The sequence below is a fragment of the Rhineura floridana genome, chromosome 10, assembly GCF_030035675.1.
Source record: "Rhineura floridana isolate rRhiFlo1 chromosome 10, rRhiFlo1.hap2, whole genome shotgun sequence".
NCBI lineage: Eukaryota > Metazoa > Chordata > Lepidosauria > Squamata > Rhineuridae > Rhineura > Rhineura floridana.
In genome coordinates this window covers 74,526,196-74,543,187 of record NC_084489.1, presented here as the reverse complement: position 1 = coordinate 74,543,187, position 16,992 = coordinate 74,526,196, and the positions used below count along the sequence as shown (strand labels likewise).

The window sequence follows — 16,992 nt, the reverse complement described above, 5'->3', positions numbered from 1 at the left end:
TCCAACTCCCATCAGTCTCAGCAAGCACGGCCAACTGTCAGGGATGATGGGAGTTGTAGTCCAAAACATCCAGAGGGCACCCGGTTGCCTCTGTATTAGTAGATCCTAATAGATGTGCAAAGCTCCATTCAAAGATGGGAAGAACAGGATCCAATATTCTAATGATGTTTACCAGCTGGCATTTCCTTTCTGTCAGCATGAGAGAATCTAAATCCTTCACAGCTTCAATCAATGGGATTTTGTTTTGGGAGGACACAGCAACAAGTCCTCCAACTCCTGGATAATACCACGGTAGTTTACTGTGTTCTTTTTTGTGCCTTCTCTCTAAGGCTGCCAAATTGGTGTGAACATTGGCTGTGCATGTAGCAGCTACTGGGCACAGAGACACATTTGCAGGTGTTAGGGTTTCTTTACATCCTGTGAAAGGCTTCACTTCCTGGCTTATGCTCATCAAACTGTTAAAGATGGAAGAGCAGACCAAGGTAATTTTCTCCAGGTCTGTTGGCAACGCCAGTTCTCTGCCTTCTAAGGGGTTCTGCAAGACCTGAATAGCAATTACAGGGTTCCTTCACATCTATAGGGCATATCTGAACCTTACGAGTGTACTTACGTTAACACCTGATTGTTGTTTATGTGAAAAACATAGCATTGGTAATACAATACTGGCCAGTTTAGTTTTACTTTGCATCATAAACCAAATTAAAGCAAAAGCTGCTTAAGGGCTGCAATTCTAAAAGCAAGTATGAGAAAGGAAGCCTCACTGAACCTCACTGAGGCCATGACAGGCAGAAAAAATTACCACAAAACCAGGAAAACACCAGTGATGGGGGGGGAGCAAAGAAGGATGACAGTCAGAGGGAGGGGGCAACTCCATCTAGTCCCTTCTGAGAGGATTCCAGTTGCCATAAAATTAGGAATAGGAGGTTCTATCAATTTCGGTTCTCTCGGTTTCTCATTTTCCCAACCTTAAATTCAATTCTCCACATTTCTGCAGCAATTTGTGGATTTTTTTTTAAAAAATCCTCATGAAAATCCTCAAGCATTTTAGTGTGAATTTCTCCTAATAAAACACATATTTGTAGACAGTTTTGACTAATATATACATTTTTGCAAGCAATTTCTCAATATATAATACATTTTGTATGCCATTTTCACTCATATATTCATTTTCATGCACACTTTCCCCAAATGTGTAAAGCTCTTTGACATTTATTCATTTTGGGGTGAAAATGAATATACAGATGCTCCAAGGCTGCAATCCTATTAGTCAGTCAGCTACTATGACAGTTTAAGGAGTTTATCCTCTTTCAGAGATAGCACATGAAACTTTGCAGGTAGTTTTGAGGCATATAGTGATGGTCAAAAATGGTTGTTGCCCACTCTGAATTGGTAGCTTTTTCCATATGGCAGCCAAAATCCAAGACTGAGTCCTCCAAATGTAGAATTCATTTTTCATTTTTTTCATTTTATTTCATTTTTAATTTGTATATTGCCTTTCTACATTATTGTACTCAAGGTGATTTACAACCATAGAAATGACAAAATATACCAAAAAACACTGTCATCATGTAATAATTCAAAATATAACTAAAAATAAACAATTGGCAAAATTCAAGGATCCATTTCACATATCATATTAACAAGGTATCCACAAATAACAAAACAAAAATACCTTCATCAATTACAATAAATGTTCCTCCATCCTAAAAAGAAATACCTTGCATATAGAATTCTGCAATATTCTTGTTTTAAAGTCTAGGAAAGTGTGCTTGGTGTCTATGTATAGGTATTGTTGGATGTGGACTTTAAATTTTAAGCTCTCAATAACTCCTGAATAATCTACGATGGCTTCCATAATCCAAAATGGCCACCACCACCACAATAATTTACAAAGCTATGGGGATCACATCTGCTCCCCCTCCATAATGCTGGGAAAGTTAGGCGATCACATAAAAAATACAATACAAATACATTTCAAAGAGAAAAATTATTTGCAACAAAAATGATCAAAATAATTTTCCATCGATATTACGTCTGTTAATTATATTTCTTGCTGTGTAATCATGTCCTTCTTCCATATTGTCACACTTTATCTTGCACACATCGGTGCATGTCAATCTTACTGTTAAATAGCAACACTTTTCAATGACACATGACACCCCTCATTTACATGCCCAAAACTCTAAAATTTCATCCAGTGCAGGTTTGCTGCTTAGCCATTTGATTTTCAGGTAGTCATCAGTGATAAATCAATGACGCCCATTTGGACAGAGTATTTCAGGATTTGGAATTACAGCATGTCTCCAAATTGCAGCCTGATAGTTTGCCCATTAGGTATAAAGCATGTATGCCATGGAGACACAGCTTCTGGCTGCGTATCACCACTTTTTACACAATGTAATAGATTAACATCACACATCTTCTTGCCATACAACTTGCATGCCAGTGATTCTATTGCTGCGAATGTTTCTTCTTCTATATCCCAAGATAAGCCCCGTTGTATGCATGCTTTAACATGTTTTGGTGATTTCACCAATAACTTTAGAATACTCAGTTTTCCTTTACCACAAAATGCAGAAACTGAATCACATCAGGACAAAACATGCACACCAGGAAATGCTGTTAAGAAACCATGCAGAGGAATATTATCAGGAAGCAGATGTTGAATCTTCTGCATCACAAGATCATAACTCAAAATGTGGGCTTTTGACTGCTTTCTGGAGTAGACATAACCACTTCTGTTTATTGAATGGTAGTGGCAGAGTAAAATTCCTGTAACATCTGTGTCATCAGTGTGCAAGACAATTTTTTTGTGGGTTGCATATGTGACATGTACTGTCATCCTGGTATCAGCCTCTTCATGTACACAAATAAGTCCTGGAATATGAGTGGCACCTTCTTCACAAATTCACAAAACGCACATCATCAACTGTTACATAGAATTCTTCATCACCCAGCATGTCTTGGAATGTGCCTTTTTTCCATTCATTGACAAGAAACCTGACTGTTTTGTTTTGCGATTCTCAAATGAACTGTTGCCATCCCTTGATTTCATATGACCCCATAATGCTGCTGTAAATTACCCCAATGGAACAGCATTCTCTGACCTGTGGTTTCTCTCAGTGTCTTTAATGGAAGACATGTTGTATACCTTGAATATTATATCCACTGTGCTGCTTGGCACCCATCTGACCTTCTGGAATACCTTCTGTGCCAAAGTCAAATGCTGATAGGGCAAGCACTGCGTATTTGTCTTCAGCCAGGACATCTTTAACAACATAGCTGAAGAGTTGTTCCTTGTTTGTCTTCTTGGGATTAGAAAATGCATCACTCAGAGACCAGGGTAGGGGTCCCAATGGGTATGAAAAAAACAGACTTCAAATCAATTTTTGGTACCTGGCCCAAAACATCCATTCTAGCAAAGAGTGCCCAGTCTTGCTTCAGTGGAAGGAGTCTATCTTTTCCATTGGCTTTAATTATCCTTGTGAAATCCTTGAATGTTTTAAGCCCCAGTTGCATTGAATGTACAACAGTCTTGAACGAATTTATTGAAATCTTCTATTCCCCTTTTCTCTGCATTAAGAAGGTCATCCTTTAACTTAGGTGTAGCAGATTTACCTGTTGAAAGACTCCTTCGTTCACCACCAACCCAGGGATTGGCTACTACTTTACCAGCAATGGTCAGTATTTCTTGAATTGCATAATTGTTCTTTCTAATACATGATTGTGGAAGTTCTCTATGTTGATATGATGTATGTAGGTTACTTTCTAGGTGTTCTCGAAGGAGTCTTCTATATATAGTTCTTCTCGATGCATTCAGTACCTATTGCTGAGTTGCAGGAAAATTTGTACTGAAGCCTTTGTACCCTTCTGCAGTCACAGTTGATAGTGTTCTCAGTGGTTTTGTCTGCTTCATTTCCACCAAAAGGATTGCTTGCACGCTTTTGAATTGCGAACTCACCGCACCTCATTATAATTATGAAAATATCCAACGTAACTTATAAAAGTTTTGTGGGTGTGTCAGTGGCTGTGGGGACAGGATCTCTTGAATTACCATAACCATATATCATTACCACAGACCTCTCCTCATTTATCATTTTCAACTTATATTAATAGTAAAAATTTTGTTCTGCAGTTTTGTAGATCACTACCCAGGAAGGAGGAGATTAAATGATACACACATACACACACTGGAGTTACTTCTGAGTAAACATGCATAGGACTGTGCTGCACTTCTCATGTAGGGATGGGGAAGAAATTCAATTCAGTTCACATTAAAAGCCAAATCTATCAAATTCGCACTTTTTGAAATATGAGAACTGAAACAGAGCTATTCTTTGAAATTCTCGCTTATCTGAATTTTGCACTGCAGTTCTCCAGCAAATCAGTGTTTACAAAAATGTATATATTAGGGGGAAATATCCATAAAAATGAATATATGAGTGAAAATAACATACAAAATGCATTATATTAGCAGAAATTGCTTACAAAAATGTGTATATTAGTCAAAACTACATACAAACATGGGTTTATTTGGAGAAATTTCCACTATAATGCTGATAAATTTTCATGAGGCTTTTTTAAAAAAATGCAAATTGCAGTGTCTTGTGGAAGAAGGATGTGCATGCAGGTCCCAGGTTCAATCCCCAGATCAGCCTGGGCAAGACTGTTCCTCTTCAAAATCTAGGAATTCAGTATAGACAATACTGAACTTGATCCACCAATGGCCTGACTTGATACAAGACGGCCTCCTAATGGAACAACAGGAAGGGGAGGAAAGTTGGGTAAAGGGATCAAATGTGAGAGAATCCTCCTCCGCTACTGTCTTTTTTAAGATATATGCATAGTCTTTAGGTTAAAACACAGCAGTTCTAACACATCTCACAAGGTATTGTAACAACTAAGACAACAAAAACTGTCAGGTACTTAGCACTTTTAATTTGGAATATAAATAATAAGTAACCATAGTAATATGGCTAATATGTGACATCATACTTAACTCATAAAAAAACTTTCCCATTATACTATTCCCCCCCAATACTTATACCAGCTGTTCTGCAACAACAAAAAACATAGAGGTCTAGGTTTGCAGCAAGGATGGGGAACATGTGGCCTTCCAGATATTGTTGGACTTCACCTCTGTAAATCCCAACCACCATGGCCTATGCTCAGGGACAATGAGAGCTGATGTCTAACAACAACTTTGAGGGCCAAAGATGCCCCATCCATAGTTTAGAACATTAAATAAGAACGAAAAGGGTTTGGACTACCAGTTGTGAGCAAAATAGGAAGATTGCACTTATCTGACCTCCCAGCATCAGCATCACTGTGGCTCACAGGGAGGAACATAAGAACATAAGAAGAGCCTGCTGGATCAGGCCAGTGGCCCATCTAGTCCAGCATCCTGTTCTCACAGTGGCCAACCAGGTGCCTGGGGGAAGCCCGCAAGCAGGACCCGAGTGCAAGAACACTCTCCCCTCCTGAGGCTTCCGGCAACTGGTTTTCAGAAGCATGCTGCCTCTGACTAGGGTGGCACAGCACAGCCATCACGGCTAGTAGCCATTGATAGCCCTGTCCTCCATGAATTTGTCTAATCTTCTTTTAAAGCCATCCAAGCTGGTGGCCATTACTGCATCTTGTGGGAGCAAATTCCATAGTTTAACTATGCGCTGAGTAAAGAAGTACTTATTTTATTATTTATTTATTTATTTATTTTATTTCATTTTTAAACCGCCCATAGCGAATAGCTCTCTGGGCGGTGTACAAAAGATTAAAAGTACAGAAATACAAAATATCACAATAAATAAACTGAAACAAAGAGATTTAAAATTGTAACATTAAACGCTTTAAAATGCCTGGGAGCATAGCCAGGTCTTAACCTGGCCCCGAAAAGATAGAAGCATCGGCGCCAGGCGTATTTCTTCGGGGAGGCTATTCCACAATTCGGGGGCCACTACAGAAAAGGCCCTAGATCGAGTAACTGTCCTCCGGGCTTCCCGATGGGTTGGTACCTGGAGGAGGGCCTTAGACGCTGAGCGAAGTGACCGGGTCGGTTCATAGCAGGAGAGGCGTTCCACAAGATACTGCGGTCCCACGCCGTGTAAGGCTTTATAGGTCAAAACCAGCACCTTGAATCTGGCTCAGAAGCAAATAGGTAGACAGTGCAAACGGGCCAGAACAGGTGTTATATGCGCTGACCGGCTGGTCCTCGTCAGCAGTCTGGCTGCTGCGTTTTGCACTAGCTGAAGCTTCCGAACTGTCTTCAAGGGCAGCCCTACGTAGAGCGCATTACAGTAATCCAACCTAGAAGTTACCAGAGCATGAACAACTGAGGCGAGGTCATCCCTGTCCAGATAGGGGCGTAGCTGGGCTACCAACCGAAGGTGGTAGAACACATTCCTTGCCACCGTGGCCACTTGCGCCTCCAGAGACAAGGAAGGATCGAAAAGAACCCCAAGACTACGAACCTGTTCCTTCAAGGGGAGTGTAACCCCATCTAGAACAGGGTAAGCATCCACCATCTGGGCAGGGAAGGCATTCATCAACAGTGTCTCAGTCTTGTCTGGATTGAGTCTCAGTTTATTAGCTCTCATCCAGTCCATTATCGCGGTCAGGCAGTGATTCAGCACATCCACAGACTCACCTGTAGAAGATGAAAAGGAGAAATAGAGCTGCGTGTCATCAGCGTACTGGTGGCAACGCACTCCAAAACTCCTGATGACGGCACCCAGAGGCTGCATGTAGATGTTAAAAAGCATGGGGGACAAAAACTTTCTTTTGTCTGTCCTGAATCTTCCAACATTCAGCTTCTTTGAATGTCCACGAGTTCTAGTATTATGAGAGAGGGAGAAGAACTTTTCTCTATCCACTTTCTCAATGCCATGCATAATTTTATACACTTCTATCATGTCTCCCCTGACCCGCCTTTTCTCTAAACTAAAAAGCCCCAAATGCTGCAACCTTTCCTCGTAAGGGAGTCGCTCCATCCCCTTGATCATTCTGGTTGCCCTCTTCTGAACCTTTTCCAACTCTATAATATCCTTTTTGAGATGAGGTGACCAGAACTGTACACAGTATTCCAAATGCGGCCACACCATAGATTTATACAACGGCATTATGATATTGGCTGTTTTATTTTCAATACCTTTCCTAATTATCGCTAGCATGGAATTTGCCTTTTTCACAGCTGCCGCACACTGGGTCGACATTTTCATCGTGCTGTCCACTACAACCCCAAGGTCTCTCTCCTGGTCGGTCACCGCCAGTTCAGACCCCATGAGCGTATATGTGAAATTAAGATTTTTTGCTCCAATATGCATAATTTTACACTTGTTTATATTGAATTGCATTTGCCATTTTTCCGCCCATTCACTCAGTTTGGAGAGATCTTTTTGGAGCTCTTTGCAATCCCTTTTTGTTTTAACAACCCTGAACAATTTAGTGTCGTCAGCAAACTTGGCCACTTCACTGCTCACTCCTAATTCTAGGTCATTAATGAACAAGTTGAAAAGTACAGGTCCCAATACCGATCCTTGAGGGACTCCACTTTCTACAGCCCTCCATTGGGAGAACTGTCCGTTTATTCCTACTCTCTGCTTTCTGCTTCTTAACCAATTCCTTATCCACAAGAGGACCTCTCCTCTTATTCCATGACTGCTAAGCTTCCTCAGAAGTCTTTGGTGAGGTACCTTGTCAAACGCTTTTTGAAAGTCTAAGTACACTATGTCCACTGGATCACCTCTATCTATATGCTTGTTGACACTCTCAAAGAATTCTAATAGGTTACTGAGACAGGAAGAGGGTAGAGGTGGTGGCAAAGTCAGTGTGGTGCAAATGCACAGGTGGAGCCAATCCAGTGCTCCCACTGGTGTGTTTGCACCTCACTGACCTCATCACCTTGATGCCTCACCTCTCCCCCTCTCAGTTAATCACAGTGACACAGGCGATGGGAGGTCAGGTAAGTGCCACTGCTCTATCCCATTTGCCACTACTGACTGGGGGCATAACTGGATCCAGCGACGCTTGTGCTAAACTGAGCTATTTTTCCAACTTTGGAGGTAAATAGTTCAGTTTTCTGAGTCCAATTATGATCCTAACCAGGGTGATTCATTCAATCACTCACTGCAGTAACTTCACAATTTTAAGCATTGATTGCTTAAACCCTATAGAAACCCTATTTGATTGCCTTACAGCACCTACTCTAACACCTCAAAGAGGATTCAGTCCACATATAGTGCTTCAGGCCAGGCTTTCTTTTTTCCAGTTGATCTCAGGCCAAAAGCAGCATTAGCAACGTGACATACAAGAATCCAAAAAAAGAAAATAAATCATTTTTTTTTAAAATACTTTTTTTAAAAAAATCTGGCAACATTGATAATTATGCAGATACTGAAAGATGAGAAAATCTTTGGCTCTAATGGATGTGTAATTCATACTAGTGGTAAAGGACAGAGGAATAAATTACTTCTTTTGCTCTAGCGCAATGTCTTTGGGTCTGTTCCAAATATGAAGGGCAAAAGTCCATATTTCCGTCACTTGTGGAAAATGTCTGAAAGATGTTGATAAGACAACTGCTTTTTTTCATGTGCACATATTGATGTGTATTCCCTTGCTAGTGCTAGTGAGTGAGTTTCTCCACATAGACTATTGTAAGGCTCCAAGGTGCGGGTCTGGAATCACAATAGTTTGGCTTTGGCACATTACCTCCTCCACCACCAACTCTTTCCACTGTGACTTGGCTGCCTGAGCTTCATGAATGCCACCTAGGTACCAGCCTGCCTGAGCATTGTCAGCTAAACTACAAGGAACAGTTCCAGCCCACCAAGACTGAGACTAGGTGACGAATATGCCTCCTTGGTCTCTTGTCAAGGTACTAACTATTGATGGCTGATTTCAAGGGTTCTCATCTCCCTTCTTATGGTATAAGTCAGGGATGGGGAAACTGCAGCCGTCCCATCAGGAGGACGATGCTCAGGAATTATGGCAGCTCTAATTCAATAGGTTCCTCATCCCTGCTGTAAGTGCTACTCTGGCAGTGGAGAGGCGATGCATTGGCACAAGGCACCTACAGTATGGAGGAGCCCCCAGTACACTGGTGGAAAACTCTACCTATCTATTTTGCTGATGGTAGTGCCTAAAATAGGACACTTGGGGGGTCGACCTTGGATGCAAAGCCCCTCACTACTGTAATAAGAGCTGAGAACTACACCTGGTGTAGTTAATTTCCCTCCCTATAGCATTTTTTTTAAAGTAAAATGAAATAAACTGTAGGGGAAATCATATCTTTCCATAATAGCTGCAGCAACAGAAAGTGGCAGTAGCTCTGCTATAGATTTTCCCTCACCCCCTCTGTAGGATTACACTTTTAAACTCCAAACTTATGCACACATACCCAAGATGATACCCCAGCGAACCCAGTGGGATTACTTCTGAGTCAACATGCACAGAATTATTCTATATAGCGATCAAAGTTGTTGGTGGGTGTTGGCAGAGGGGAAAACTTTAAGACAATCCCACCAATTGACTGTAGTTTATTAAGGGTCCCCTAAGAACTCCCAGCACCTTTAACCAACTACAATTTCCAGAATTTTGGGGGGGAAGCCATGACTGTTAAAGTGGTATACAAATGTTTTAAATGTATGGTGTGGATGCAACCAAAGTTAATTTATCATATTTGCACCCCACTCTTCCTCAAATGAGGTCAGGGCACAATACATGGCAATCTTCTTCACACAATACATGATTAAACTATGGAATTCACTCCCACAAGATATAGTGATGGCCACCAACTTGGACAGCTTTAAAAGGGGATTAGACCAATTCATAGAGGATAGGTCTACCAATGGCTACTAATCATGATGGCTAGATATAATCTCAAGTATCAGAGGGAGTATGTCTATGAAGATCACTTTCTGGAGACCATGAGTGGGAAAACGCTACTGTGCTCATGTCCTGCTGGCAGGCTTCCCATGGGCATCTGATTGGATATTGTGTGAACAGGCTGCTGGGCGAGATAGGCCCCTGGTCTGATCCAGCAGGGCTCTTCTAATGTTCTTAGAAGCTACATGGAGTTCCAACAACATTTCACTTGCACAAGTTCTCTTTTGGTTAAAAGGGAAGGGGAAATCCGGTGGGAAAGCCAGTACTTAAATCCCCCAACTTGAATCCTCCTACGATTGCAGTCTTAATTACACTAACTTGGGAGTGTGTTCCACTGAGTACAGTGGCACTTTCTTGCAGTTAAACTTTCAAGAGCATAAAGGCATTCAGCTTTCTGCAGGCTTTGTGTTTGCTAAGCATGACCCTGAAGTCTGACCCTTAGATGAGCTAATCCGTGCAGTCTTTGGACCAGTGGCAATTCATAAACGCAACGTGATTGCATCTTTATTTAAAACAATGATCCCTGTGGCTGAAGTAAAGCAGTTTTTGTATGTTCTATAAATAAGACATGATGGGGCAAAAGGTCACAATCCTCCCCTACTTTCCTCACACTTCCATGTCCTCTGAAAACGCTCACTGAAGCAGTTCTTTTGCTCTGCTGTAGTCAGAAATGCTTTCAAGCCAGCAGATGCCACATTCTGTTTCCCAATCAAACCTTTTATTTATTCTGGTTATTTCCTGAAAATTTGGTTCGATTACAATTTAAAAAAACCCAGAGACATTCCAGCTTTCCTCCCGCTCCCTCTATGTTCCAAACCAACCCTTTCCACATCATTCCTTGGGACTAAAGGGATTTATCTACTTAAAAACAAACGCTTAAGGAAACCTATTGTTAGACTCATACAGCTGGGCATAACAGAGAAGGAGCATAACATTTTGGGCCTAGGAAGGAAAACATCAGGGCCGGTCCAATACATTTTATCACCTGAGGTAAAAGACAAGATGGTGCCTCCTTCCATTCCATGTACAAAGCTGGCCAGGTTGACAGCTGAACCCTACTTTGACTCTGGCAACAGGATAGCATTCTCCACTGTGCCTGCACACAGCAGGCTAACTTAAGGGGCACAAGGCAGGCCTATGTTGTGGCTTATGTTTCTGATGAAGAACTATATGCAACAATATGGTTGCCAGTGGGGTGTTTCATGAATTGGTATTACATGAATAAGCAGTGAAGAATCTCAGACACTTTACCATTTCATCCACACTCTGCTTACCTCAAAAAACTAGGATCAAATCCTGACTTGTGATCTTGGTTTGCAGGGATTGCACTGGCTCAGATGAAATGGAAAACCATGGTTTGCCTCAAACAAGATTGGAAAGAGGGAGTTGTATAATCCAAAGGGCGGAGAGAGGGGACACATAAACCCGAGGCTCTTCACTACTCATTCACATAATGCCAAATTATGGATTGGTGCCATTGCACAGTCTGTTTCCCAGCCATGAACTGACCAGGTGACCGTGGGCCAGTCACTGCCTCTTGTTTTACCTTCTATGAAATAAGTTAGACTGAAGAGGGGGAGAACCATGTATGCCACCTTGAGCTCCTTGGAGGAAAGGTGGAATAACAACAATAACAACAATAATCCCTGCTCAATCAGATTAGCTTGCTTAATGAACCCAAATCTGACTCTCCTCCAGGAAGAAGATTGCATTCTCTAGCTACTACCCAGTCATGGATTCCCCTTTGATTCAACCACAGAGCTAACCCTTGGATGGAAACTTAGGAAACTACCTAATACCAGGTCAGAGCATGTGTCTATCTAGCCTAGCATGGTGTTCTCCAGCTGGCAGCAGCTGTCCAGGGTCTCAAGCAGAGAAAGGTCTTTCCCATCAACTGCTAGTCGATCCTTTGAGCTGCTGATGCCAGAGACTGAACCTGGGACCTTCTCCATGCCAAACAGGAGCTCTGCCACTTAATTATTTGAAGCCCAGTTCTTCCCTTTGCAGATCATAATATTTTCCAACCAAGATTAAGATGCCACCGTATACATTTTTTTATGCCAACTGCCCATTACAATGAGAAAGTAGGGTGTGGGATTTTACTACAAGGGCACAGCCAAAGGCACAGCTGGATGGCGGTAGAGCAGGGAAGGGGCATCGCAGGCCTGGGGGCCAAATGCAGCTGTCCAAATCTGTCTGGCTGGCCCTCAAGACTCTTCCTAGGCAAGCCCTCTCTCTCCTTGCCACACTCCTCATGGGTTCTTCCTCAAGTGCTTTTGTCTGGCTGGAAGGTGTCGTTGAACTGCAGTAATGCTTCTTGCGTGCCTGGATGGAGGTGTGTGCATGTAAAAAGACCTCTGACTTTTGTGTGGCTGGAATGCACCCTGCTGTACAGGTAAGAGCCCCTTCCATTCCTCTACCTGCTTTGCCTCTGGCCCCACCCACCACCAGCATGTGGCCTCCAGAAGCTTGCCCACAAGGGAATGTGGTCCCTTAAAAAAATAGTGTCAGGATTTCAGCCTGGAGCAAGCCCTGAAACCAGGATCTATATAATTGGGGAGGGATCAGCATGTGCCCCACCTAAAAAGGATCTAACTAAGTTTCAGAATGTTGCGATTCAACAGGAATACAGAAAATGCATATAGTGTGAATACCATGTGTTTTGGCGTTCATTTTTTGTTTAGAAAATGAAGTTTCTAGCTCTTATGTTTCCAAAATATGCTTGAAAGTGCTTGGGCAAAGCTGCTGAAATCTCAGAAGCCCCAGGGGAACTGAGTAAGAGTTAGTGTGCAGGGAATTGCCTTTCGTGCTCTGCATAATTTTTTCCTTTTCTAATGAGGAAGGCAATGGTAAACCCCCTCTGAATACCGCTTACCATGAAAACCCTATTCATAGGGTCACCATAAGTCGGAATTGACTTGAAGACAGTCCATTTCCATTTTCAGTGACTAGTAAAAGCAGAATAAATCATGTAAAATGGCAATAAACAGCCAAAAGAGAACAAAACAAGAAGGCACCTCTTGAATAGCAATACGCAGAGCAGGTCATACAATAAGGTCTGACATGATCTCTATAAACAATTCTGGGTCAGAATTGTTTCCTTGTCTGAGCAACACAGAACCCCAGACTGTGGTCCCCAACTTGGCAGGAATGAGGTTTCACATCCAGCCACAGTTATGCAGAGGATGGGCAGCTGTACTGAGGGCTGAACTTCTAATAACCTATGATGTTCATCCATTTCTTAAAATGGATGCTCAACACAGAAGAAGGCCCACTGATATGTTAACTGCCCATTGGTTTCAGGGTTTAAGAAGGATGCTGGTAAAAACTTGCTGTCACTACAACCTGGTTCTTTGAGCAGAAACGTTAGCCTGCAATCCTATGCACACTTCCCATTGAAGCCAGGGGAGCTTTCATCTGGATAGACTTGTACAGGCTTGCACTGTTAGCCATTCAGAGTAAGGCCACATCTGCATTATACATTTGAAGCACTGTTATACTGCTTCAAACAATCATGGTTTCCCCCCCCAAGTATCCTCGGAACTCTAGTTTGTTAAGGTACTGAGAGTTGTTAGGAGATCCCTCTTCCCCCCTCACAGAGATAAAATTCCCAAGGTTCTCTGGGAAGAGGGACTGGCTGTTAAACAATTCTGATAACTGTAGCTCTGTGTGGGGAAATAGGGGTCTCCTAGCAACTCTCAGCACCCTTTACAAACTACAGTCCCCAGGATTCTTTGGGGGAAGCCATGACTACTTAAAGTGGTATGATACTGTTTTAAATGTATAGTACAGATGGGGCCTTGGACTGGGGACCAAGGTTCAAATTCTCACTTCAACCAGTCACTATATCTCTTGCCCTAACCTACCTTATGGGGCTGTTGGATATAAATATCATAAATGCCTTCAAAATAGATCAAATCACCAGCATAGCATTTAGCTTTCCCATGTTTCTCTCTCATTGCAAGGATCTTACAAGCCGTTACTGACCCAACCCATCCTTCCAACTGGCTGACAACTCTATAATCCTTGTCAAATAAATATATTCTTGCCAATAAAAACCCCCTATAAAGCGCTCTTTTAACATTCTGACTCACAGGACCCGTCCTAATTTAATTCATTGCTACTGATCTGTTTTCTTTTACTGTGGATATGTGTTTATTTTTCTGTTTTAAACCCCTTGGTGTATTTATTGTCTCCCTACTGAGAAGAATGAAAGATCATTTATTTACCCTATGAGCAGATGGCCTTGGTTGCGGCCCTTACTTGTGGAAAATATCACATTTATATATTTGCTTTTTGATAATCATCTGCTTCATTGCACTTAAAGCTATAGTGAAAAATTATTTTTAAAGTAGAGGCAGAAAAGGAATGGAATCAGATGCTTCCTTCCAAGCACTTTCTTCTCTTTTTAAAAATGTAGTCAGTGCCCCATAACATATCTGCCGACTTTTTAAAATCTGAGCATCTCCAAGCAGAGCTAGAAAATCCTGCAGAGTCCCTGCTAGGTGGTGTAGATCAGTGATCTTCCACCATGGGCCCCCCAGATGTTGTTGGGTTAGAACTCCCATCATCCTCAGCCAGTTTAGCCAACGGTCAGGGATAATGGGAGATCAACAGCACCTGGCAGGCCCAAGGTTGGAACTGGCGTAGACAGCACTGAGCTACATGTAGGGCCAGCCCAAGGTAATTTTCTGTCTGCAGGCTGTGTACCACATGGCTCTGTTCTTCAACTCCTCGCTGCTGCTGCTGCTGCCTGCCCCCTAGTATCTGCCACCTGAGGTGGCTGCCTCATTCTGCCTAATGATAGAGATGGCCCTAGATAGGTGGGCAAATGGCCTGGTTAAGTACAAGGCAACTTCTGATATTCCTACAAGGAACCTACTAGCATCATATTGCGCTGTGAGCTGCCCCCCATAGCTCCCTCTCAGGTGGAACGGAATGTAGCCGAAGGGAGGAAAGGAGCACAATGACTGGAGATGTCAACAGAAAGGGTTGGAGAAGGTTTCTGGCGAGTGTGGCAGGGAATGAGCAATTACTGCCTAAAATCTTGTTTACAAGGCTTCTTTAACCTGACGTCTGAGATGCTAGGGTAAACTAGCCTTGCTTGGTTCTACTTAAGACCCACAGATTTAAAATGAAACTACCCTTGTCTGATACTAGATAGCTTACAGTGGATGTAAAATATCTAGGCGAGGATTGCCACAACTCACATTTTTATGTCATGTTGTCAAATGCAAACCGTTATTGCAGCCTTGTATTTACATGCTAGCCTGGTAACCATAGGTGACCAGGAATTCCATGCAGGCGAGTGAGGGGCTGGCAGAGGAGTGACGACGAACACCCCATCCCTCTTCTGCCAGCCTCTTGTTTTCTGGCCTAGATGCAGGAGGAAAGTCTCTTCCTCCACAACCAGGATGGAAACACAGCAGGCTGGCAGAGGGTGACAGATCAACCTGTCCCATTTCAATGCTGGCCACGAGGAGCAGCCTTCCCCTCCTCTGAAGCCAGCATGGAAATGAAGGCTGCTAGCCTCTTAGTAGGTCGGCTAGTGAAAATATTTGCAGGCTTTTCCCAAGGCTGCATGATTGAATCACTGTTTTCACACTGATTGCAAGTTGTCTTCTTACCTTTAAAACCCACTGTCTTGGAATTCTTCAGAAGTTCCATGCACCGTTTTTCCTCTTCATGAAGCTCCAGCTGTAATCTGCATTCTGGATGAATTCCATTTACCTGTTAAATCAACAGAGGACCTAGTCTTAAAACACTCTGATTTTGCAGCTGTCAATGAAAGATATGAAAATGGCAATAACAACTCTCTAGAGTGGGGGCGAGGAACCTGTGGCCCTCCAAATATTGCTGGACCATCAGCTCCCATCAGCCCTTTCCACTGAGCATGCTGGCTGGGGGCTGATTAATTAATCAAGGTAATGCACATTTTTGTTATAAAGAGAGAAATTATTTCAAGGGGGGGAGCTGACCATTGTGACCAGTGTGAGAAGAACCAAATATCACAAACTTTAATGTGGCAATATTTTACTTTTCCTCCCTTTCCATGTAGATCTTATTTCTTAAATACTATACAATAGAAAGTCCACTGTAATTTGCAAGCTGTTCTGTTGCCCTTTTTGTCAGGTATCCTTCTGAACTGCACTAACTTGGTGCCTCATTGGTTGTGTTCAGATGTCACAATAAGCAGCCAAATCATGGTTTATTGTGATGAGAACAATCCTAACCTTTATTCTTCCTCTTAGCTCCTTCTTCAGCACAGTCACAAGGAGTTTGTTCATTTCCATTTTCAATTAGCCTCAGCTTGTCAAGTCATCTGAACTAAAAAAACTATGAACTCAAAAAACTATGGTTTCAAACAAACCAGGTTCAAACCAGTTAAGTGCAGACTCATTTCAACAACCAAAGTTAAGATTAATCACAGTTTAGGGCTCAGCCATAATACTAAATTGTGGTTAATCAAAATTGGAAACAAAAGCTTCTGATCTTCTCATGACAATGCAAGATGAGGGGAGAAGCATGTAATCCCAGGAGGTGGGAATGGGGGCTAGATTCATGGTTTATTATGATATCCAGGTACAACCATTCACTCACAGCACTGTTCCTGGAGATATGGTTGACAACCTTTTGTATCTTAAACAGCTTCCTGGCTTGCAAAAATGCAAGTTTTCTAAGCATTGGGATAAAGTGACGGAAAAAGCTTCACATCCTTAACATATGTGTATCAGGCAGGTATTAAAAACAAAAGAGTAGGACCAGAGGTCCCTCCAGCCCTCCCAAGACAGGGCTCCCCACAGCAGATCAATCAATGAAATGTTTAGGTTTAATGAAAAAGAAGAAAATGCTCCTAACGACATTGGAGGAAATGCCATAATTCAATAGCAGAGTGTGCTAGTTTTGAATGCAGGAAGTCCCAGGTTCAACACCCACCTTCTCCAGATAAAAGGAGCACATGTCAGGTGACGTGAAAGACCTCTGCTTGAGCCTCTGGAGCCAGCCCTACCATTAGCCAGAGTGAGACAGTTACCTCAGGAGGTGATGCTGGACTGTGATGTCGGGAGGACAGCCGGGCATGCCATGCAGCCTGCCCTACACCCCTTAAGTTAG

At 42.5% G+C, this 16,992-nt stretch overlaps 1 protein-coding gene across 1 annotated transcript in view; it reads right to left on the bottom strand.

Moving 5' to 3' along the window:
• VIPR2 (vasoactive intestinal peptide receptor 2) overlaps nt 1-16,172 on the bottom strand; it is an 80,453-nt gene extending 64,281 nt beyond the window's left edge. Inside the window, exons 1-2 of the mRNA XM_061585691.1 lie at nt 16,113-16,172; nt 15,507-15,609 (exon numbers count right to left, since the gene is read on the bottom strand). Coding sequence (XP_061441675.1) covers nt 15,507-15,609; nt 16,113-16,172 — 163 coding nt within the window. The remainder of the gene's footprint in view (nt 1-15,506; nt 15,610-16,112) is intronic.
• Between the last annotated feature and the right edge of the window lie 820 nt (nt 16,173-16,992).